Raw genomic sequence first — 26081 nt, forward strand, 5'->3', positions numbered from 1 at the left:
TTGAACTTGGGTTCCTGGCACTGTGAGGCAGTAGTGTTAGCCACTGAGCCATCCCTATTGTTTAGTGTCAGAAGTATTTTTAAATTAATAAATGTTCTCATTGATTAATTTTCATTTTTGCTGTTGGAAGGTGCTATGTAAATGCAAATTATTTAAGCTTCGTATTCGTAAATTTCTTAAGTAAGGTCTGCTATACAAGGAACATTCAGTTACTTTTGCAAAATATGACATTAATCATAACATATTCAAGGTCACTCAACTGCTCTTTTGCAAAGTGAAATCTTGCTGGTTTAGAAAAAAAAACTGTAAAATCAATAAAAATATTCTTTCCAGAGATCTGAACTGGCTGAGAAGGAAGGAGATTCGTAGGATGGGGGGGGGGGGGGGGGGGAGATAACCCTTGAGCTTCCAACCGACCAATTTTGTAACTTGAGAGTTGTGTATGTGATTATTCTGTCTCATTTTCAATGTACACAAGTGTGCTGGCGAGTTTCCAACAGCAATTTGCAAACAAAGGTATCACCCAGAAGCCAAGCATCTCCTCATGCAGAAGGAAAACTGTGAATTGAGTGTACGCACCACCTGGTGGCAATCAAAAATTGTTGCGTTTTAACATGGTTAACAGAAGCATTCCATGAACTCGTGTATCAAATGAATCAATTCTACTGTTTTCCAGTTTTGCACAATGCAAAAGTAGACACGTTAAAAGATTTGTGATATGAAATAATGTGTACACTCAGGCTTCAGAAAAAGGCAACATTATTCCATGAAAAAATCTACTCATACAATGATATCTGGGTTATTCCGTACATTAAACACAGTTACTCACATTTCTTTGCAAAGGCTTCCTATTCTTTTATTTTCAGAGCTGAGCTGTTGTTTTGATTGGTTCAAATCTTCTTGGTATTTACTACTTTGCTCCTTAAGAGCTTCCAGCTGACAGGGTGGGAGGGGGAAAGAAGAAAAAGTCCTGTTTTCACTGTCAAAAATACTTCAGAATCTTATGTAACATAGACAAAAAAAAACACCCGAGTGTACTCTAATTTCAAAGGGATCTTTTGTTTCAATAAATTAGCAAAAAGAAAAATGGCTATTATGAAATGCAAATACACCATGCTGTGCCTCAAGCCCTTCAGAAGGTTAATTCCTTTAAAAAAAACAGAACTACCCTCATCACCAAACATTCCGTAAAACATTAAAATCTTCCCTTAACTGCATGTCCCATTACTGCTTTATCATCAAAACCACATAGCTTTCCAATGTTCCTCCATTTCAGAATCATAGCTGCTGCCCACATCAGCAAACATTGCAAATCCTTCAAATAGAACTAGCCACCAAAAAAAATTCTAAGAAACAGACATGGCTACATCTTAACTGATGTGAAAGCATCCATCATACAACACAGTACTGATTAGCAGAACATACCATTATTGATCACTGGGAATGCAAAAAGAAAACTGAACATCACCTGTTCCAAAAACTCATACCTTCAGCTGCACAGAGAAATAATGAGAATAATTATCCTGTAAAGCTTTGATATCCATCACTGATCTTAAATTTTCTTCTTTGAAAAATTGCACTGAAGGTATGATCCAATTATGTACATTAGATAATTAACACGAATGCTCAGTGCCATAATCTGTCATGAACACCGGGGCTGAGTTGCATAACACAAGAAACTGATGTACAGCCTCCAACCAGCTGTCCCGCTACTACAGGCTCCTGAATCTTTAGCTAAAGTAGTGCCAACAAATCAGCTCTTCTGCCGAAGTGACATCATCTAAAGCTCTATGGCCTCATGGTTTCTTATCTTTAATACGAAACAACAAATTTCTGAGAATATTACAAAGAGAGTTACTTGACAAATCATCAAATAATGTCTCTTTCACCAAACCTCTTGCCCTTTGAGACAGGATAACAAACCTAGCCAATCTATCTTGCACAGCATTCTGCACACAAGACAATATATCGTTAAACATCAGAAAATTATCTGATAATTCTTCAGTTTTAATTAGGTATGAAGCTGTGAACTACAGGAATATAAGTAATTGACATTCCTAAATCTACATTTAGGAATGTTGCACAATTTTAATCAAAGAACCAGATTGCAAGGCATAAGCAAGCAACAAACGTGTGGACTGATTCTAGAAAGACATCTCAATTATTACAACATACTACCAATAAAAATAAACTTTTTAACTAATTTCCACTGTTCGAATCATTATTTAACATTAGTTCATTTAAACCATTATTTTACTTATTATAATTTATTTTCATTATAATGTAAAAGACAGACTATTTTAAGAACATCTAGACTATGATCACAGATTATGCCAAAATACATGTTTGGTCTTGTAGCAGTCTTTATGAAAACAATGCAAGTAAACATCTTGGACAAACTGCAGAGGATGCAGAATTTACCAACAGCAGGTTCAACTTTCTATTTCTGGGTCTAAGTACTGTAAGGCAACTCATGATTTATCTGAATAGCCTATAGCCTGATAAAACTTGTGATTTGTAAATATTACAGATGTTGCCACAAATGGGCAATTAGAGAGGGGCAAACATTCACTTCCAGTCCAGGAGAACAGGAGTCAACATACAAACACCAAGTATTTCAAGATTCAGTACATATTCAATTGCTTCATTATGGCTTGTAACACATTATATTTTAAAGGCAGTTGTTTACTGTTTATTAATGTTGTGTCTAGGTTCACATGAAATTTTGACTACTGAAATACTGGCCCAGGTTTTAAATAGTCATGGTGTTGAACTTTCAACATTCATTGAGACATACAGCATGGAAACCAGAGCCTTCAGTCCAACCAGCCCATGCTGAACATAACAGCCAACTGAACTAGTCCCACCTTCCTGCTCATGGCCCATATCCCTCCAAGTCATGTACATAACTAGGAAAGTACTCATCCAAATATCTTTTAAACATTATAATTGTGCCCACATACATCACTTCCTCAGGAAGTTCATTCCATACATAAACCACAGTCTGTTTTAAAAAATTGCCCCGATGTCTTTTTCAAATTTCTGTACTCTCACCTTAAAAAGTGTCCCCTAGTCTTGAAATCCCCCATCCTAAAGGAAAATACAACTACCATTAACCCTATCTATACCCCTCATGATTTCATGAGCTTCTATAAAGGTCACCTCTCAGCCTCCTATGCTGCACTGAAAAAAGTCCCACCCTTTCTTTATAACTCAAAGCCTCCTTACCCAGCAACATCCTGGTAAATCTCTTCTGAACCTCTCCGGCTTAATAATATTCTTCCTATAACTGGGCAACCAGAACTGGATACAATACTCCAGGAGAGGCCTCACCAATGTCCTATACAACCTCAATGTCGTCCCAACTCCTATACTCAAAAGGTCTGAACAATGAAGGCAAGCACACTAAACAACTTTTTAACCACCCTGACTCTGTGTGGTGCAAACTTCAAAGAATTATGTACTGGTCCCCCAGGTCCCTCTGTTCTACATGAGCCAAGGCCCTACCATTAACTTCTCAAGTCCTACCTCTCTTCGTTGTAACAAAAATGCAATATCTTGCATTTATCCAGATTGGATTTGACAAGGTTCTGCTTGGTAGACTAATCAGTGAAGTTAGGTCACATGGAATTTATGGTGAGCTTGCCAATTAGATACATAATTAGTTTAACAGCAAGAGATAGAGTGTGGTGGTGCAGGGTTGTTTTTTGGGCTGGAGGGATAAGTTCTGGGCCCCCTTGTTTGTCATTGATAGAAATAATTTGGAGGAGAATATAGAAAGCATAGTTAGTAAGTTAGCAGACAACACCAAAACTGGTGGCGTAGTCAACAGTGAATTTGGCTTTCTAAGATTACAAATGGATCTTGGTCAATGGCCATCAACTATTCCTCTGAAACTGACATAACTTTTGGAGTATGCCCATGTACAGGTCACTGTAAAAGTCCGGAAACTGCTTTCAGTGATTCTACTCACTTCTGTATACTTCACTGAAGTATCCCTTCTTGCAAGATGACCTTTACTGCTATTAACCTTGCTGTAAAAACTTTGCAAAAGTTACATCCTCTTGAACAAGGTATAATGAGTTTTTAAGCAGCATACCAAATTCATAATTATTGCTTTCTAGATCTGAAAGCCAAGTTTAAATCTGAAGAATGTAAAATTTTTACATGATAACCCTGGAGAAGCCCAAATAATTGATAGTAAAATCTTGTCCCAGGAAGCTAGCTGCTGACAAAACAAAATCATTCCCCAGGTTAAACAATAATAGATGTATCTTAAGACAACAAAGTGTGGAGCTGGATGAACACAGCAAGCCAAGCAGCATCTCAGGAGCACAAAAGCTGACGTTTCGGGCCTAGACCCTTCATCAGAGGTCTAGGCCCGAAACATCAGCTTTTGTGCTCCTGAGATGCTGCTTGGCCTGCTGTGTTCATCCAGCTCCACACTTTGTATCTTGGATTCTTCAGCATCTGCAGTTCCCATTATCATAGATGTATCTTAAAACTGCTGAATCTATTAAAGATTTTCACTGAAGTGAAAATATTCTCATTACAAGTGCACCATTCCATTTTTATCATCAGATGTTAAACAGAACAAAATACCCTGGGAGTGATGGAGAATAAAATGGAATGTATAACAAAAGTTCCATTCTAAAGTTTTGTTCATGTGGTCACTTCCAAGAAAACAGAAATAACATCAGATCTTGTCAGTTGTCTGCCCATTCCACCAGGGCTTTTAGTGTCACTCATGCTCAACATCCAAGCCTCAACAGAGTCACTACTAAACCCTTTATTTCCATGAAAAGAAACTGAAATGTTCAAAAAAGATGACTTATGGGAGGTCTGACTCAGGAAGCCATGGTATGATTTGGGCAAAGAGTAGGAAAACAGAGACAAGAATCAAGTAGCAACTGCTGGAGAGGTAATAAAAGACAGAACACGCCAAAGGAGACCAACGAGATCATGGTGGTAGCCACAATGACAAAAATACATCAGATTTTACACTTATTCTGCCAACACCAAATTCTACCTCACCACCACCTCTTTTGACCTGCTTCTGTGTTGTCAGACTGCTCGTCTTATATTTAGTCCTGGAAGAGCCAGAATTTTCTCTAATTAGAGACTGAGAAAACACACAGAATTCTATATGTATCCAACTCGAGCTTACAGTACATGCCCAAGTTCTTTGTTTGACCACTTGTGATATTTTCAGCTTTCTACAATCTATATTTTGAAGTACCATCCCTCAGCCTTCTTGCCTCCCTCTACCATATCAAGAGGTCCCTGAAAACCGAACTTTTTGACCAAACATTTGGCTGCCTCTGCAAATATTTTAGGCTTTGGCACCACGTCAACTTTCATTGGATTACAATATAAACAAAGAACTGCAGATGCTGGAAATGTGGCACAATCTGAGAGAAAAACAGTAAAATGTTCTGAGGCCAGTGACCCTACATCAGAACTGAAAATTACTGGGAAAAGATACAATTAATGCTGTTGACAGAGTGGGGAAGTGTGCAGGGACAGAATGTGGAAAGAAGGAGAAGCGCACAGATTGCTAATGAGAGCGGGGGAGAGCAGGATAAATGCTGGATAAGGTACTAACAAGAAGCAGAAATAGTTGAAAATAGATTGGCCGCAATGGAAGCAATCCAGACAAAGCAGGAATTTGCAGTGTGATTAATGGATGGCAGAGGATGTTAATGTTCTGAAATTGTTAAAATCAATTTTTAAAAAATTCATTCATGGGATGAGGGTGTTGCTGGCTAGGCAGCATTTATTGTCCATTCATAATTGCCCAGAGGGCAGTTCAGAGTAAACCACATTGCTGAGGGTCATATATAGGCTAGATCAGATAAGGATGGCCATTTCCCTCCCTAAAGGATTTAGTGAACCAGATGGGTTTTTCTGACAATCGACAACGGATTCCTGGTAATCATTAGACTGTTAATTCCAGGTATTTATTGAATTCAAATTCTACCATCTGCTGTGGCGGGATTCGAATGTGGGTCCCCAGAACATTTTCTGGGTCAATAGCCCAGTGACAAGGCCACTAGGCCATCGCCTCCTTCTGAAGGCTGAGAAGCAAACTTAAGCAGACAAGGTGTTGTTCCTCCAGTTTATGTTAAGCCTCGCTGGAGGATTGCAGCAAGCCAGAGGCAGAAACGTTAGCATGGGAACACAGAGATAGACCAGATAAAGGCAGCAGCAGGGTGGAAATTGGAAGCAAAATTGATAATTTTTTCCAGTTCTGGACATGAGGGTGAACAGCAATGATGATGTAATCAATGTACTGGGGAAAGAGTTATGGATAGGGACCCTAAGATTGGGACAAAGAATATTCCTCAAACCACAAAAACAGACATATAAAACTGGGCCCACACAGGTACCGATGCCCAAACTTTGATTTGAGGACCCCTATGGCAAATTCCATGCAACTGCAGAAGATGCAACGCTTGCCTGTTTATGTTTCCTCTCCTCACTATCCACGTCCCCAGAGACTCCTTCCAGGGTAAGAAACAATTTACCTGCACTCCATTCAATCTGATTTACTGTATTTGCTGCTCACAATGTGGCCTCCTCTACACTGGGAATTGAAATGCATACCAGGTGACTGCTTTGCTGAACACCTATGCTTCGTCTGTAGAAATGAACCTGAGCTTTCAGTTGCCTGCCACTTCAACACGGCACTGTGTTCCCACGGTAACATTTCTGTCTCTGGCCTGCAGCAGTCTCTATTTACCTATCCTTTTCCTTGTCTCTCTCAACACCATATTCTGTTTACGCTTTATTCTGTTCACACGCTTCATCACACAAGCCCCACATAACATGACATAAATGCCACCCTTTCCCAGCTATTTTCAGTTCTAATGAGGGGTCACTGGACTCAAAACATTCTCTGTTTTTCTCTCTACATATGCTGCCAGACATGCTAAGGTTCTCCAGCACTTTGTTTATTTGCTGGATTACACTCCTGTGAAGCCTCTTTGCTTCACTGGAGCTAAGTTGCTTATATGAATGCAAACTATTGTTGCTGAGCAGCATGAAATTATCTAGCAAACATTTTAAAAAGAATGAGATGCCAAGCACAAGGTGAGAGAAAGAAAAAAAATTGCATCTTATGCTCAGCAGATCTTCCTGAAGAAACACCAATTAAGGCAAACGGGTTCATTCCATTTTTAATCCACCTTCTCGTATTTTAACAACAGTAAGATAGTATCTCACTGAACAGTTTTATATATGCTATGCTCTTCAGGCAACATTGAACAAACCCTTAGGCCAATTTTTACCTCATTTTGAAGCTTCTGGTTTTTCAGCGTGTATTCTTCTAATGCTACCAACATTTCGGCATTCCGTTGATCCAACATATTTTTTTCCTTCATCACCTTCTCTAATAACTGTCCAGCCTCTTCAACTTTTTTGGAAGCCTACAAATACAAGGAATATCCTAATTTAGAGTAATTGTTTAAAAAGTCACTAAAACATGATATGGGAAAATTCTAAAATTCATATAGACTGATCAAGTTAATTGATGTACGTAATGCAAGTCTGATTTGAAAAACAGAGGTTTTATGAAACATAGTATTTGTTTTCTGAAATTTTAACCACTTTTTTTGAACTGACATTCCATAAAATCAAGTGGAATGTCTGTCACAATTCCACTAAACACTTTTTTCAAAATTTTGCAGAAAATGTGTGCAAATTTAGAAATTCTGGTATGTCAGATCCAGCATGATGACAAATGTACAATTAATTTTTCTACAAGTTAAATTTTTAATTTAGTAAAGCATAGTTAAAATTCTCAGATCAGAAACTGCCAACAGGGACAAGATATCTGCTTTAAAAAATAATTTATCACATTACTTTGTTGCGTATTCATTCAGCTTGCTTAAATTTAGCTTAAGTGTACAGACTCGTATCCTTTCACTTATCACCCATCTTTCAAACAAAAGGAAACCATACTAATCTATGCTTTCAATGGGCACTGGGACCCCTAATGTTTTATCAAGTGGCACTTTGTCATGACTTAACTGCACTGGTGAGTATTCACACAGACGTAGCGCAGAAATAGCTTGTTAGGCCCTTTCAGCAATTAAAGACTCAAGCACATTACTGTGTCCTGAAATCAGACAATAAAACCAGGCAAAAAAAATGGCAAATGACCTTGCTTCAGAGACATTAGTCAACTAAATGTGTTTTGATTAAAATTTGGTGTTTGCAATGTTATCACTACTAATACCAACTTTTTAAAGTTAGTTTATATTTCTTAGCTGCTATGGTGGGATTTAAATTCAAGCCTCCAATATTAAAAAAAATATACCTTTTGATTACTAGTCCAGTAACAAATCATTATGGAACCAAACTTCATAATAGGTACCTGAGCTCAACAGCTTTACACTTGCATATTTCTGCTTAATTGCTTCAAATTGTTCTTGTTTTTGTTGAAATTAGCTGTTGGCAGTAAACACTGATTTCACCGTGATTAATTGAAAAGTTTTCAGATCTAGAAAAAAGTGCATTCTGCATAAAACAAAATTCTGCCACGATCAGGACTTCTTTGTTAAAAAAAAACAATAAATTCTATGGCTGAGGACAGTCTGTTAAGATTGAGAACTTGAAAAATAGTCATTTTGATAACTTGAACACAACAAAAATTAACTTAGCTTGGTTAATGAACAGAAAAAAAACCTAAATATTTTTCGTTTTAATATACATTCAGGTTTAAAGCTTCATTTTATCCACAGTCTTGAACAATAATTTTGTGTACAATGCAATTCAGGGAGAGAGAGTCTGGATTTAAAATGAATAATCTACGTAAATTACCCACACCTTATTGAAGTGAGATGCCAGAAAAATCATTTCCCATAATTAAATGCAATCTAAAAACAGTTACAGTGTTAATTATGATCAGAAAAAGTAGAAAACTAAATCTGTTAGTGCACTCATTAGTCAACAGAAGTGCCCACAACTTTCTTGACTTATCTGAATATTTATATTTGGTACCTCAATTTTCTCTGATAAAGTAATATTTTGATGAACCTGAAGATCTTTTAGTTTGGAAGCAAGATTTTTTTCATGTTCCAGCAACACCTCCTTTTCACATAACAGCTGTTGGAATTTTGATGCAGCTTCTATACGGTCCTGAGCAGAAACAGCAGCCTCTTCACGTACCTTACACAGGGAGTCAACTAGCTCATCTTTCATTTTAATAAGCTCTTCTTTTTCAGTGTGTAGTTTTTGTACTGTAGCCAGTAAGCTATCCTTCTCCTCCCGGAGCTTTAACTGTTCCAAGTCGGATACCTTCTGGCTGCTGTGGAATTCATCAAGGAGTCTCGAAATATTGCATTGTGAAACCTCAGTCTCTAATTTTTCTTTTGTTACTATATCAAGTTCTTTCTTTAGTTGTTCAACATTGGACATCAGACTATTTTTCTCAACTATTAGGCCTTCTTTCTCAGCAGCAGACTTCTTCAGTTCAATATCAATGATCTCTTTTTCTTTTACTACTAAGTCTCGTTGTGAAAGTAGTTCATCATTTTTAGCTCTAACGGCATCTGTTTCTTTCTGCAATAACCGAAAGTGATTTTCAAGTTTTGAATGAGCCACAATGAGAGACTCTTTTTCCATTTTTGCTGCATTCCTGTCTTGTATTAGTTGGCTCTGAAATACTCTCACCTGTTCATTCAATTTACTGAATTTCTCCTCTAATTCCACCTTTTGGGCACTAAGATTTACATTTTCAGAGCACTGCTCCTGAAGCTCAGCTACGAGTGTCTGCTTCTCCTGCAACAAGCAGAATCTCTCCAAATCCACAATTTCTTTGCTGTTTTGAACTTCATCCAAAAGTGTAGACAAATTTGATTTTGAGATCTGGAGTTCTTCGTTTTCTTTGGTCAGTTGGTCAATTTCTTTCTTTAAGAACGCAATGTTGCTGAGCAGCCGATCCCATTCTGCATCTCTGGCTGTATTTTCAGTGATGAGCTGCTGTTGCTGTGATTTAATTCTAGCTATCTCGCCTGAGAGAGCTTCATTTTCTGACAATTGCACATTGCTTTTTGTTTCTAAGATTTCCTTCTCTCTTTGTAAAGATTCACAATGAGTATTGAGCTGTGTCTGTTTCATCCTGAGTGAATCTCTCTCTGTTTTCAGTGCATCATTTTCTTCATTGAACTTTTTCTCAATGTTAGCTGCCTCCTCAAGCGATTTCTGTAGCTTTGCAAACAACTCATTTTTTTCCTTAGCAAGTTCATCCCTTTCCACTGTCAGTTTTCTTTTAGATGTTGTCAGCACTTCCTTCTCTTGGAGTAGCTGGACACGTTCAGAGTCTGTTACCTGCCTGATATTCTTAATCTCGTCCAGGAGTTTTGACAGGCTGGAGATTGAGGCCTTGTGCTCTGCATTTTCTTTCATATATTTTTTTATTTCTTCCTTCGAAAGGTCACTACAATTCTGCAATTGGTCCCTTTCATTAATTAAGGCTTGCTTTTCATGGACAATCTTCTGAAAATTTAAACTGAGATTTCTGTTCTCATTCTCAAGAGTTTCCTTCTTAGAGGCAAGATCATTATTTGCTGATTGGAGCAGATTTTTCTCCTTAGCTAAAAAGTCATACTGAGCTTCAAGCTTTGAGTATTTCAATAAATCAGAGTCCTTTTCAACCATCAGGTCATTTCTTTCTTTTGTCAATTTCTCAAGAGCAATGGCTGTCTCTGTACATGATTTGCGCAAATTTTCTGCAATCTTTTCCTTTTCTTTCACAATATCATCTTTTTCTGTAATTGTTACTCTATAGGCTGATAACAACTCTTCCTTTTCTTGAAGCAGCTGTGCTCGTTCACAATCTACTACTCTGCTGCTTATCTGAATTTCTGCCAGTTGTTTAGTCAGGTTGGACTGAGTGTCTTGGAGAGCTTCATTTTCTTTTGTTAACTTATCAAATAGTTGCTGCAGATATTTTGTATTTATAAGAAATTGTTCCTTTTCAGTTCCTAAAGTTTCCTTTTCCATAATAAGTTGTTGCTGTTTACACTCAAAATCCTGCCTCTCTTCTAAAAATGCTGTTTTTTCCAACTGCAATTCCTTGTTCTTTGATTCTAACATTTGCTGGTCTTTCTGCAAGGAAATATACTGCAACTTCAGTTCTGAAAGTTCAGAGAATAGGGACTCTTTCTCGTATTTTAGTGCATCTCCATGCTGGATCAGCTTTTCTTTATCCCCCTTCAAAGCTCTCATATCCTCTGTTATTTGCTCATACTGAGATTTGGCTGTTGCTAGCTCGAAGGTTAAAGACTTCAGAATTTAAGTGGGGAAAAAGGAAATAAGAACATAGTCAAGCAGACAAATGAAAACAGCATGGATTAAAGACAATACAAAAAGTAAAATGTGCTGCTCAAGCATAAAATAAAAAACCCAATGTGTCCTTGGAATTTCTCAGCAGATTTTTGGAGGAAGAAAAAATGCACTGACCTACACTGACCTCAGTGCTTAAAGCTAGAAAAAACCTCCAAAACATTTCATGCAATTAGTTTACATTTTAAAGGGAACAGTATCAAACATCTTGGCGGTAAAATGTAATAACTTCTAAAAATGGATGCAATAATTGCAACGTAGAATTAAACCAACCTGTTGCTTTAGACGCAGACAGCTGCAATTTTGTGCTGCCTGCCAATTTAAACGTGTAGCCGTTGCTAAATGAGTGGTTCAGAGGCTGATCTTTTGGCCAGGGCGGGCAAAACCAAGAGTTCAGCAACGGTTATAAGGTTTAAAAGTAAAACAAAGTTAACCTGCACCACTTAAAACCACCACAAATCCCTTGAAAGGAAGGTGCTTGCTTGGCTGAAGCAAGAAATCATTTAGAATACTGTGTACAGTGCTGGGTGTCTTGCTAAAGGAAGGATATTATTAAATTGGAGAGGATGCAGAAAAGATTTAAGGATGTAGCTGGGACTGGAGATTGCGTGTTTTAAGGACAGGCTGGATAATCTGGGGCTTTTTCACTGGAGCACAGGAAGTTGAGGGATGACTTTATAGAGGTTTATAAAATCATGAAGGGCATAGGTGAGGTGAATAGCAGAAGTCCTTTCCCTAGGGTGGGGTAAATCCAAACTTAGGGGGTATATTTTCTAAATGACAGGAGAAAGATTTGAAAGGGACCCAAGAGGCAACTTTTTCACACAGAATGGTTCATATTGAGAATGAACTGCCAGAGGAAATGGTAAATGCAATACAGTTACAACATTTAAAAGACATTTGGGCAGGTACATGAATAGGAAAGGTTTAGAGGGATATAGGCCCAATGCAGCAAAGGGAACCAGCTCAGTTTGGGAAACTTGGTCAGCATGATGAGTTGGACAGAAGGGTCAGTTTCCAGACTCATAACTTTATGGTTCTGCATATTATTACCTGAGGAAGGCATAAGAATTGTACAAAATGGCAAAGAATGGGCTGCAAGATTTTCCAAAAGCACAGTGGGGGTCTTGGAGCAGGAGCTGGTGAGAAGGAAAAATGACATGTGTCCATAGGGGACCAGAAGGCCCATGAGACAAACTTTAATGAAGGCAGTATGATTAGAGCAATGTCAGACAGACGATGACAAATCTAGTTGCAGTAAGTATAATTCAGTTTCACAAATGTTCAATGACCCCACACAGGGGTTCAAGGTCACTGAATTAATTGTTTCCCATTTAGGACCTCTCTCACCACTCAAATGTACCACACCACAATAACTCACCTACCAATAATCTCTATCAATTGCCACTTCATCTCACCTTCACATTTAGCACTACTGTAAGCTTCACACCTACATACAACATACATACATTTTCTAATCTGTTAAAACCACGATAAACTACCTCATCCAAACAAGAACTACACTGACACACAATTCCCCCTCTTTTGCAGTAAAAGGTGGCACACAAACAGAGGCAAGAGCACCTAAAATGCAGGCACATGCCTGGTTCCACCTTACATCCATGCATGCTACTATAGTTTCCATAAACTGAACCATCTTCACTAATACAAATGGCCAATGGCAGGGATGAATCCATTAATGAAAGAACCTGCACTGTTAACCTTTCTTCACATAATCTCTTCTAAATTTACAAATAGGAGGGTGCGAAGCATGGAATTCTTGCTTTCCCTCCCCCTTCTCTCACATCACAACCACAGAAACATAGGAACAGGAGTAAGCCATTCAGCCCATTGAACCTGCTCCGCTATTCAATGTGATCGTGAGTGATCTGCGGCCTCTCTGCCTTGGGCCCATAAACCTTAATACCTTCGCTTAACAAACATGTATTCATATTTTAAACTAATTGATCTAGCACCAACTGCAATTTGTGAAAGAGAGTTGTACCCTGTACTTTTCTTTTAGATATCCTGTACTGGCCAGGCAGTATTGGAATGCAAGCAAGAGTAGGGAGGCGGTGATGAAGAAAACAAACAGCATTCAGTCCCACAACAATCAAGTTCAGATGCTGCAAGTAGCACAGGATCTGGACAGTATGACATAGAGCTCGAGTGGTCCATACTCAGGGCAGGAACAAAAGGATGACAGGCTCTAGGTGATCAAAAAGGGCAGGTTTGGTTGCAAACATTGACTTTGATGGGGTGGTCTATAGAAAAAGGCTGATGGATATGCATGATGAAATCCTTGATGCATTAGCAGGCCTGATTTCACTGTCAAAACACATGAAAGGAGTCCAGTACTAACTTCTCACAGGATTTTCCACACAGCCTGTCGCCTATCCTTGTAGCATATAAATGCTGGCCATCAAACCAAACCACACAGACATCTTAGGTGTGGATACCAGCATTCAAAGTAGCTGGAAGGATCTGCTAACAAATAAACAAATCAAAGGCATACTGTGGGGATTGGTAGTGTCATGTGCAGCAGCACCATGCTATTTTTCCTCAAGATGAGCTAGTTTTCTTGTGTGTAAGTTTGAATTGAGTACCAAGTCCAAACATCAGCGACGTTAAACAATTCAGGAAACTATCAAATATTACTTTAGCAGGAAGGGTCAATGGAACTAATTTAGCAACCAATCTGAAAACAACTGATAAGCCACTTAATTGGCACAGGCAAAGGGAGCCTTCCTGCTGCCGAACACATGATCAACTCCGTGAAATTAACAGAGGACACTAACTGGAATTGAACTCCAAAGTGAAGCACTGACATCAAATCACATTATTCACTGCTTGCCAATATGATCTGCCTCCTCAGCATAAATCCACTGGTTCCTCCCTCCAGATGCACTAATATAATTAGCATACTTGGTAATCTTGCTGTTACCACTTTAAAGGCTAAGCAATACTTACTGCTCTGAAACAGATTGTTATGATGCTAGATGGTTTGCTTTTAAACTCTCTTGCAAAGGTAAACAGAATTATGTGAAGTTGTGCAGAAGTTTTCCTTATGAGGAAATTGCCATGGGTACACACAGTCCACATCAAGTCAGGTGTGAGCTCACCTGTACACCAAGGAAAGGCAGCTACCCTAACTGCTAGCATCAGAGAGACCAAAGGATTTGTGGAAAACATCCAAAACAGGATCACTGCTATGAAGAAGAAACAGACTATTTTCGGGTTAACCACTGTGTAAAGGAGAGGCGATGGCCTAGTGGTATTATCACTGGACTGTTAATCCAGAGACCAAGATGTTGTTCTGGGGACCCAGCATCAAATCCCACCACATCAGCTGGTAGAATTTGAATTCAATAAATATCTTGAATTAAGAGTCTCATGATGTGAATCTATTGGCGATTGTCAGAAAAACCCATCTGGTTCGCTAATGTCTGTTAGAGAAGGAAACTGCCATCCTTACCTGATCTGGCCTACGTGTGACTCCACACCCACAATGTGGCTGACTCAAACTGCCCTCTGGGCAATAAATGCTGCCTCACTCTCATCTTATGAATGATTAAAACAAAATAGCTGTTGAGAATGGAACCCATGTTTCAGGGAAGGAGGACTGTTAAAACTTAAGAGGTCATAAAACATCTAAAGCAACCTTGTTACAGGGAACCATTACATTATTCTCAAAGGATCGAATGAAGAGGATTTTGTTTACTTATTGATCATAGTGCTCTAAAGCAATGCATTTTAAGTGTAAAAGGCTGATTTAAATTTAGGCCCCTTCAAATTATAGACTTGCCAAATACAATGGCCATGGTGGCCATATGTATATTTTTAAAAAGCATGAATTTATTCCTGATAAATCAGCTGAGGAACTCAGAGGCTTCATTCTAGTATGAACTAGCAATGCTTTGCTGCAAGAAAAGTGCAAACACAAAGGATTGTAATAAAACGTGATGATTGGAGGACAAAAGCAAGAAATGAACCACAGAATAGATATGAACAGGAAGTAATGGATTTTTATACTATTGCTGTGAAAATAAGTCTCTCTAAAAATAGAAACAAACAATTAGCATACTAAACAAAGACAGAAAATAGCTATCTTATGCAGCATCTAATACAGCTATGAAGTTCAATAAAGCATGTATAATATTCCCTCGCACACCAAGTTTGGGTTACATAATACGTACATTTGGTTAAGTGAAAACTGAAAAATTTAGCAAAGGTCTTGATTAACTGTCCACCTGAACTTTTTGTCTAATCCTGAGAATTCACCAAGTCCATGTATGTCAATTGATGTGAATATTTAATTACCGATTCTAACATTTAATTGCTGCAAAGTAGGTTATTTTATCATAATTAAGTCTAGACAGTGATTTAAATAGGACAACATAAGTTGTTCTGACATAAAATCTACAACAGTCTACTGCATGACAGTAGCTTGTTGATTCAGAGGCCACATAATCATAAAACGTAAAATGAACAGTAGAAATCTCATAACATCAAATGTAGAGCAGAGAATTAAATTCTATGTAGAGTTACCATTTACCACACAAACAGTATATTTTTTGGCTAAGATACTGCATATATACTATAAGTTTAGTTGCAACTCAGAAAATGCACCATCACAAGTTTAAAGAGAAGATTATATTAAAATAAAGTGCACAGCAACATCTTGGATGCAGAAAAACACGCATTAAATCGGAACAGAATTGTTTAAAATAACAAACTGCTATAATGCAAAATAAATAGTTAATATACAACTCTTAAAAGTGTTCAAAACTGAGAAAAATCAAATGAAATACTTGGAGTACCTGGATCTCTTCCACTTGCTGCTTCAACTCTTCCACCAGTTTTTCCCTTTCAATAATCTTCTCTTGGGAGTTTTGCAGTGCTTGTTTGGTTTTCTCTAGGTCTTGACTAAGCTCTTTCACTAGAGTATCATTTTTTGCATTTATTTCTGAAAGGACTTTCTCGTGAGTAATTTGCAGCTCCTTGCTGTGTGCACTGTGCATCTTCACCTGCGTTTGCTGTGGGAATCAACAAAATCAGAATGCCTGCAACTTTCATCCAATTAATAATATAGCACAAAATCTAAAAACATATTTATAACTTTTCTACATATACAAGGGAATATATCTTAAAAATTATGAATTTACAAAAATATCTATTCTTGAAGTGGAAAAGGCAGCATAGAAGGAAATTAAAATGCCATTTCTGCGAATATTGAGAAAATCCCAAAATGTAAAACAGGGCAACAAATTTGCCAGTATGTATTTTTTTTAAAAAGAGTGTTTTTCTGGTTATTTACATCTAAAATAAATTTATAACACAGCAGATTCGAGATGAAATACGTAATAGCACTAGTGTCACATTCTATTCAATTAATCACCAATTCATAGGGCATCGAATCATTTTTTATTTATGCATGATACATTCGAATTGCATACATTTAAAAATTAATTATACAATCAAAACAATAAAATAATGAAGAATTGGTCAACTTGTACTAAGTAGGTATTCAAATTACTGAACATACAAAGATTTCTTTTTCAGAAGGATTTAAAATTTCTTTGTCATTAGAAGTTTATTGAAGGGGGAGGAAACAACGGAATGGTCTTTCATACCAGGTCTGTTATTTTTTCCAACATTGCTTTAAGTTCAAGCTGATGTTTCTGCTGCTCCTCCCGCTGTGTCTGTTCTGATTTACATGCAAGTTGCTCCAAACTTTCCTGTAAACGAGCAATCTTTTCATTGGATTGATGATACAGAGCTTGTAATTCCTCTTCTCTCCTAAAGAGGAAAGAAACAGCTATTACCTAATCTTTAAATATATAGAGAAAGAAAGGTGCCCAAAAAGACAGAAAAACCATTAATAATGTGGAATCATTGAATCCCTACAGTGTGGCAAGTATATTGTTTGTCTGCTGCAACTTGCAATTAAACAGGATTCATTGTACTGTTTTCTCTTGGCCTACATTCTAATATCGGAAAGAACATCTGATTGATTGTGAAGCGGTTTCTGTAACTTCATAAATAACTTTTATTCAGAGACAAAAATCAATTTTGGACTTGGTAAATCATGACTAAGTAATCTGTTCGCTAACAACAAACATTTGATAATTGCACACAAGCAGTGTTTAACAAGGTACCTTTCTTTTTCTTTCAAATCTTCATTCATCTTTGTGAGCTGTGCAGAGTTATCCCCTGAAGATTTCATCATTTCAGAGATGGTATTTTCAAGTTTGGACTTATCTCGAGTCAACTGCTCTGCCTTTTCCTCTTCAACTTTCATTTTTCTCTCCAGAGCTGACAAAAGCAGAAGCCAACAATAAGACAATATAAACAGCAAAAATAAAGCAAAGCATAAGAGGTGCTGCAAAGAAAGTCATAAAAATCTTTCAAACTTTGAAATATCTCAAAAAGTCTCAAATTTGTAAATATTTTCAGAAAAGGTTAGACATTCAAAACAGGTACGTTTGTTCAATTCAGGAGTTAGCAATTGCAATTATGGATTTTTGGAGATAGTGCCTAAAAAGACAATGATTGCAGCAATCAAACCTTTAAAAGCTAAGTTCTTTTCAATAGTTCCACTGCTTCCACAACATATGGCTCAACCAAAATGCTACAACTCACGAAGTAGACTAAATCCCATAATACTGTCACATCAGTCCTTGGCTAAACCATTCTGGTCTCAAATGACCCTTCCAATTGATAAATTGTCTTGTTTAAAATCCTTCAATGCCTTATATTCTATCCCACCTTGGAGGTCTCCCCAGCCCTTAGAAAAGATGGTGTGTGAACTTTCTTGTTGTCAGTGGTAACTGCAAGTAATTATGCTACAATCCTCTGGATCTTGAAATTTCCTGTTTTCAAAAGCATCCTAAATATGCCTCTTCTCAAAATCTTTCCATTTCCCTTCTCCTCCTTCCTTTTCAGAGTTTATATTTGCTTCCTCCTGATAAAGTGCTTAGGTCAGCCACTCTCAAATGCGACTTGTCAAGATGGTATGAGACAAATAATTTCAAGATCTCATTATTATGAGGTTCCCCAATTGTACCAAATATGCCATGGTGGACTGTGCAGTGGTTTCACGCTGAAATCACAGCATGAACTAATAGCAAGGCTGGGTGATTACTCCTACAATGAATTAGCATATTCAATCATTTAGGTGTGTCATTAGTCATTTGGACATGATTCATAGTTGGGATGCTTTGATGGAGCACCCAAACAGCTCTAAATTGGGTCTGGGGAAACCGGAAACTAATTGATTTCCCAAAAGGTTCTACCAGTTAAAAGCACAGAAGATAATGATTGATATTGGTAAATGGTTTCATGATCCCTGGAACGTAGGCAGATAGAAATAATGCCTTCCTTGATGTGCAACTTTTTTTTGTACAAATTACACAAGAAAAAGAAAACTTATTTGAAATTTAGTTTTAGTGAATTCACAAATTGCTCACCAGAGAGCTGAGATTTTAGCTCCAATAATTCAGCAGAAAGTGACGTGTTCTGTTCTTCTTTCTCATTCAATTCTGCAAGTGTTTCTAATTATGAAAATGAAACATCAAGAATATATTTAATTTATTTGAGATCGTGGGATAAAAGCTTTAAAAATACTAAAGACTATTTCTGCCCCAAGCATTAAAGAATGGCTATTATCCTTTCAAAAGTATTCATGGATTACAACCATATCAGGTTTCCAAACACTTTGCTTATTCATGCTGGAGGATAGTCCTTTGATGCAAACACCCCCTCAACTGGCCATTTTCACATGTTAACCTGCACAGCTAAGGTTAGTAGGATGGTCAATTACAAGGATTCATCCCAGAATGAATCAAACATTATGTTAATGCCCACACGTTTCAAGATGCAGTGACAGATTGATGATCAGTAACTGGAATTCTCTCAATCCCCTACTCCCATGCAAAGAATCACAAACATGTAAACACAAGCCCTAAAAACCTGCAAAAGTTGAAGTATCTAATCTAATATCTCGGTTTACTTACTACAGTCAGCAATCCTTTCAAGAATTATACATTTTTCTTCTAAAAATACATGCTCGACTTCAAAAATGGTTTGTGGCACAGAATTTCACATTCTCACCATCCCTTACACAAATAGGGTTTTCAAATTACCGCATTAATTTTTTTGTTCCAGTTTGTTAATGCCACAAAAACCACAACAACCAACTTAATCACAATCCTTCAACAACATGATAATCTCTATGAAATTGCTGAAAAGATAAAGGGCTGTCATTTAAAGAAAGAAGTACTTTTTCAAGTCTCTCCTGATAACTGCAACTATTCATTCCAGATTACATCTTCTTGAACATAGCGGAGCTTTTCTATCGCTTCTATATCTTTCCCACAATGGTGTCCAAAACTGCAAACAATATTACATCAGCTGAACTAAAACCATGAATGTTTAACTTTAACTTTGTGTTTCATATCGCAACTTGAAGCAACTATTCGGTTTTCACTTTAGCGGCTTTAGATTCTTTTACACAGGCTACCTACTAATGGTTTGTGTAACTTAAGGAAGTGATCAGAGGTGGCCTTATGTCCCTCACTGCCCCCACACACACACATTTTGTTACAAGTGCATTTATTCTTGCAAAACAACTACTCCCCAGTACACGTACACCTGCATTTTCAAAATCCCAAATGTTTTCATCAGCCTTTCCTTCATCATACCATTGCACTAACTACCAACCTGCTCAATTACATCATTAGTTTGATTTCTAATGCCCTAGTCACCATGCAAACCAATGACGCATCCTGATCATTCTTCTGGGATGGTCCTTATCTGTGCTCCCTCAAATCAAAAGGATGAAGACTTGAATTGATATGATCGACAAGTGGATTAGCCAGTCGCTGTCAGATCTGGCTGGATCACAAATGCTATGAGACAATGTCCTCTTCTGCCAAAACCGTTCAGCATTTAAGGTCACTGGAGAATGTGAAGATAACCCCTAGTTTCTTTTCTCCATTACGAAATTCTTAAACCTTTCTCCTCCATCCTCAGCTCCCGACATTGTGCAGAAGCTCTTCGATTGCTTGGTCACTAAAAAGGAGTTATCCAATTAACTACTCCTTAGTCAGGCCTCTAAGAACCCCTAAGCTGCCATTCTCAAACCAACTCCACCCTGGACCGAGTTTGCATTTTTGTGTGGTTTTCCTTCTTTCTACTTTCACATGATATCACCTGAAATTTCCACATACACTCTGATGACACACAGCTTTACCACACCACCACCTCTCTTGGCACCTCCATGGTCTCTAAACTGTCTGACTGCTCATTAAATATCAAGCAATGGTCGAGCAAAAGTTTCAAACTAAATATTGGAAAGACCCAAGACACTGGTTTTGGTCAACATGACAAATCTTGACAGTAATTCCATATTTTTTCCAGGTAACTGCCTGAGGCTAAGTCAAGCATTTTGCAAATCTTCATTACGTATCTGACCCCCAAGGTGAGCTGCTTACCATGTAACGGTACCATCATAGAGGCCACCTATTTCCACCTTTGTAAGATGTCCAATTCCAACTAGCCTCATCTTCGTGGCTCCTAAAACTGTCAACTATGTTTTGACAATGACTAGACTTGATTATCTCAATGCACTCTTAGCTGACTTCCTAAATTCCACCCTCCCTATGCTTCATAGAATCTTAACTGTTACAGTACAGAATGGCATTCAAATGTCAAAATTTGTCCAAATGAGCTACTCACCTACTCCTATTCACTAGCTCCTCCCACTAGAGGAACAGCTTCCTGTACAGGTAATAATCTATACTCTTTCTGAATGCCTAGACTCAACTTGCCTCCAACACTGGGGAGCCCTTGAGCAGCCAAAGCCCTATACTCAAACTCCCTCCTCTAGACTTTGTTCCTCTTTTTTTAAAAGACGCTGCTTAAAACCTACGTCTTTGATCAAGGTTTTGTTCATCTGCCCTGACAACATGGTCTGTGGATGTCAAATTTTATTTGATAGTGCTCAGTGATGTGACTTGTGAAGCTTTATAGTGTGCTCTAAGCTACAAAAATTCATTGCGAAGTATAAAGTCTTTCTACTCATTTTCGATAATGATATCGTACTTTGCACACATCCCGATGCTTCTCTTCCAAAAAAAATTCATGTCTTCCGCCCTAAACTTCATTTACCATCTCCCTGACCATCCTGCTAGCATTTCCTACGCTGAAGAAGTCTTTTGTAATTTTCATCTCGATTAATTGCATCTTAAAATCCAATGACATGGGGAAATTTTGATTGTACTTCACTAACTCCCAACATCTCATACAAAGTATCCTCAATACAGATTCCTGAGGAACTGGTCACATCTTTCCAGCTGAGAGATGTTCATTCAACACACCTGTCCACTTTTTGTCCTCCAACCATCTTTTTATTCATCTGACCGCATTACCCTTAATTCCACACATTATCTTTGCTGCAAACATCTTACGCCCTTAGCATATTTAACCAGGGAAACTCTCTAGAATACTTGAGTAAGTTTAACTGACCTTGCATAGTCTTCTGTAGTTTTTGCTGTGCCTCCGATGTGCTGTCAAGCTTTTCGTTCTGAAAGTAAGCACACTACTTTTAAAAGTTGTCATTTCATGCCAGGTTAAAAAAATTAGTACTTCCTCAATGCTCAAGTCACATACAATAGTATTAAATATAGAGACATTGCAATAATCACAAAAAAAGGGGTTTTTAGGCACCACAAAATATCACAAGACCCAGGAAGCATTGTCACTTATTTGGATAACATACTTTTGATAATGAGAGCTTATTAATTTTTGTTAATAAACTTTTTGCCACTTACCACAGCCTTTACACTTCAAACAAAGAACAGTACAACATATTATAATAGTAGGATTTTGTAAATAAGAAATTCTATTCAGGAAATTTATATTGGCAAAAATCCAGTCTCAGATATTGTTAAAGACTGATGAAAAATAACAGCTACTAAACTACTGGCATTATCTTGTAGGTTTCAATAAACTTATATAGATAAACACTCAAACATGATCATGAACAGTAATTAACCAAGTATTGAATGTTCTAATTATTTGATGAGATGAACAGTTGAAAGATTTTAGCTGACGAAAATTCATATTTTGCAAGGCACCTACCTTTTTTTATTACAAACAGTGCCTTATTCCTATCTCAAACAGACTTTGCCATACGGAAGATGAAACACAATGAGCCACTCACCACGGATTGCAGCTGTTGTTCCAAAATTTGTTTATCCTGACTCACTACAGCCAGACTTTTCTCCAAATCAATAACTGCCTGAGTTTGTTCCTCAAGCTGTTTGGTCAAATCAGTAACCTAATAAAAGCATGCAAATTCATGCAAAAATAAAAAGCAAAATAGATGAATGTCCCAAAACAGCAGAAATCAAGAATGAACTGAAAAGAGACATAATACAAATTTAAAGCTACAACATACAAAATAATTCATTAAAATTTTAACAGAGCTCAACGTGAATTTTCCAAACATGATTAAAACAATACATGAACAGAAATATTGATATACATGTATTACTTGTATTTCGGTTTTTGAGCCTCAACAGTATTAGTAAAAACTGAGGAAGACTGGTTAGCTCCTATGTGACAATTTAAGAATGGTGGCGGTTGGTCAAAGAAATTAAGTGCTGGGTAAATGTTCAAGACTGATTTCTCTCTTCAGTTAGGATTATATATTCTTCTTATAAAACATCTAACTTGTCTCTTATTGAGGATCAACCAATATTGATTTTGAATGTTGCAGCTTTATTTAGTACCTTAGCAGAATAAACTAATAAATGTAGAGATGTTATCCTTGTTTTAATCAAAATTGACAATGTAGATAAATCAATAAATAACATGCAAGCATATGGATAAAAAAATCTGGCAAAGAGTCAAAGTGTAATGCATCATAATTATTCACTGATACGGTTAAAATACAACAATCTGCAGCTTAAATCACCTCATCCCTTCAAATTTAGAACTCTCAGCAAAATTAAGGCCCACTCATTTCTCTATGTTCTACTTAACAGACAATTATATGGTAAGAATGGAATGTTGCTAGTCAAATATTAACCAACATAAAAATTCACCTAAATTAGTTACTAGCTGAACAGCAGAATACAGATGCACGTTTATTCTGAAAACTGCAAAACGCACACTGAAACGAAGGCAGCTTTTAGTTTGTACAAGACAGTGAAATCAATATTTAATATTTCCCTTGATGTACTAATATATATCATTTAGATTATTTTTGAATAATAATTCAAAGGCAAAATATATGCAGATATTCAAATACTGCCATTGTTAAAGATAAAGAAAAGTCTTCAAATGTACAACAGTGATCATGCATTTCAAGTGCCCATAATACAATAGCCATTGTTGAGAATTTGGGAATAGTTTACATTTACCTTATCAATACATGCACCTATACCTATAACAACATTCAGCTTTTTTTTTAAAAAAAAGCAGTTTTTATTAAAGAAAAAGAATGCAGCTTCTAAATTTACCGTGATATCAATTATGTTGTCATGGGAACACAAAGTTCAATGTTTATTTAAACCAAACATTATGTAATATCAAAACTATTTTTCGCCTGGATGTTATACAGTACTTTACCACAGCAATGCACGTCCCCTGCTGCAAGATCACATGAAAATTTCTATAATAGTCTAATACATAGGATCGGTATTCAGAACAGCCTACATCAGAGCAAAAGAATTTGCAACTATCAATGATGCCATACCTTTCCTAGGCCAAAGTGATTCTCGAAAAATTGACTTCTGTTACATAAAACACATACAATAATGTACTATTTATGCCCAAGGCTCACATTCCAATGTCAAAAATACTTATTACACATGATAATCAAGTGCTATAGAAAGAGCCCTTGAAATTGTATTTTTTTTATTTTTGCAGATAATGGACATTAAAACTTTTGTTTGCAAGAGCACCTCTTTCAAATTTCACAAAATGAACTCCAAATATTAAACCAAAAGAAACTTACCACAGCTTCCTATCACCCTGTTAATTAACTTTATGGATGTTTTGAGATTAAATAATTAAATATGCTCATAATTTTAAAATGGGATGAGAAATGGAAAATAAAATAAATTGATGGAAAATTATACAAACCTTACTACCTTCAGAAAGTTTCAAAGCTTCACTGCTTTTCCTTTGTGACTCAACAACCATAAGCTTCTCTTCAAGCCTTCGGATTTCCTCTTTACCTTGAGATACAGCTTCTTGCAGCAATTCATATCCTAACACTTTTTCTCCAGCCACTGTCATTTCAGCTGTTAGGGCTTCAATGATTTGGGCCTGTTCATTACACCTATCCTGCAAAACTTGCAGTTCCTTTACCTTCAGTTGAGTGTCTTGTAACTTTGCCAAGGTCTCTTCCATCTCTTCCAGGTGTTGATTTGTTGCAGATTCCAGCTGCAATTTCAAAATTTCTGTACCTTTCTCGTTCTCGGTAGAAACTGTCAATAGTTGTGATTTTAGTTCTTCTATCTTTTTTAGGTAATCAGACTTTTCAAAATCTTGTTTAACGTTAATATTCTCAAGTTCCATTTGATATTCAGTTTTAAGCTTTTCTAAGGTACTTCTCAGCTCTAGGAGCTCTGTAGTTTGGGCACCTGCTCCTTTACTGAAAGACAACTTGAGTTCTTCCATAGCTTGCTGATGAGATTCAATTGCAGACTCCAGCTTACATTTCCACAGACTAATAACCTCTGAATTTTCAATATTGGCTTGATCCAATTTGGATTTTAGAATTTCATTCTCCTTGGACATTTTTCCACTGTCAGCTTGCAGTTGTTTAACAATCTTTTGGTGGGCTGCTTCTGATGCTTCAAATTTTTCTTTGAGTGCATCAAGTTCATTTTGATGCTCTGTGTTCATTGTTGTTATCTTATCTCGCATGCTGTTGAGTTCTTCCAAGAGAGGAGAGGTATCGTCCACACTACCTGAGCCTCCAGTGCTCATTAGTCTATGTTGAAGTTCTGAAACTTCTTTTGTGCGTGACTGAAGATCCCTTTCCAACTCCATAATCCTTGACTTCTCAGATACTGTGGCCACCTGTGCATTTCCCCCAAGAAAGTATAAATGACAATGTGAAATACACTGATATATTTTCATATATCTTCAGAATATGCTTAAGTATTGTAATTGAGATACATTTGTGTATGTAATATATCTAAGAAAACTACTGTAAAATTTTCCAAAGCTTTACTAACAATTTAAAAGTTCAAATACACCAACAGTATATTTAATTAGTCATAACAAGAACAGCATGTTTTGTTTTGACAAAAGAATATCAATCAATAATCATGAAATTCTTCTAGTGGCTGTGTGGGAATCATGCATGACGATGTTCAGGTATAAAAACCTGCAAAGTTCCAAACTCAACTATTTGCCTAAATTCCTATATGATATATAAGGGAATACTGAGGGCATATCAATTCAATACAATATGCCTAAATTAGAGTGAAGTGTCACACTGGGCACTCAATTTTCATCTCTGTGTAGTGAAGCATGTGACATGATGATATGAATTTGCTGAAATCCTCTTTAACCTTGAGACTCAACATCAAGACAACACAAGAATAATGGATGCCAAGGCAAGGGGTCCACAGGGTATCTATTGCTTATGGAATTGCACTCGAGACAGATCACTAGCTTTCTCTAGCTCAAGAAAGCAGCATGGTTAGGGA

General features: G+C 37.0%; 1 protein-coding gene across 4 annotated transcripts in view; it reads right to left on the reverse strand.

Annotated features, from left to right (window-relative positions):
- The window catches only part of LOC125464015 (CAP-Gly domain-containing linker protein 1-like), a 146652-nt gene that overhangs the window by 48659 nt on the left and 71912 nt on the right, over positions 1 to 26081 (reverse strand). For 2 of the 4 annotated variants that reach the window (XM_059655062.1, XM_059655058.1), the window contains 10 exons: positions 24502 to 25446; positions 22574 to 22690; positions 21877 to 21934; positions 18819 to 18902; positions 17508 to 17664; positions 16983 to 17148; positions 16170 to 16385; positions 9004 to 11289; positions 7290 to 7427; positions 830 to 936 (listed from right to left, as the gene is read on the reverse strand). In XM_059655062.1, the coding sequence (XP_059511045.1) occupies positions 830 to 936; positions 7290 to 7427; positions 9004 to 11289; positions 16170 to 16385; positions 16983 to 17148; positions 17508 to 17664; positions 18819 to 18902; positions 21877 to 21934; positions 22574 to 22690; positions 24502 to 25446 (4274 nt within the window). The remainder of the gene's footprint in view (positions 1 to 829; positions 937 to 7289; positions 7428 to 9003; positions 11290 to 16169; positions 16386 to 16982; positions 17149 to 17507; positions 17665 to 18818; positions 18903 to 21876; positions 21935 to 22573; positions 22691 to 24501; positions 25447 to 26081) is intronic. The other 2 variants (XM_059655060.1, XM_059655059.1) reach the window with 1 other exon arrangement.

The sequence above is a fragment of the Stegostoma tigrinum genome, chromosome 26, assembly GCF_030684315.1.
Source record: "Stegostoma tigrinum isolate sSteTig4 chromosome 26, sSteTig4.hap1, whole genome shotgun sequence".
In the NCBI taxonomy this organism is placed as follows: domain Eukaryota; kingdom Metazoa; phylum Chordata; class Chondrichthyes; order Orectolobiformes; family Stegostomatidae; genus Stegostoma; species Stegostoma tigrinum.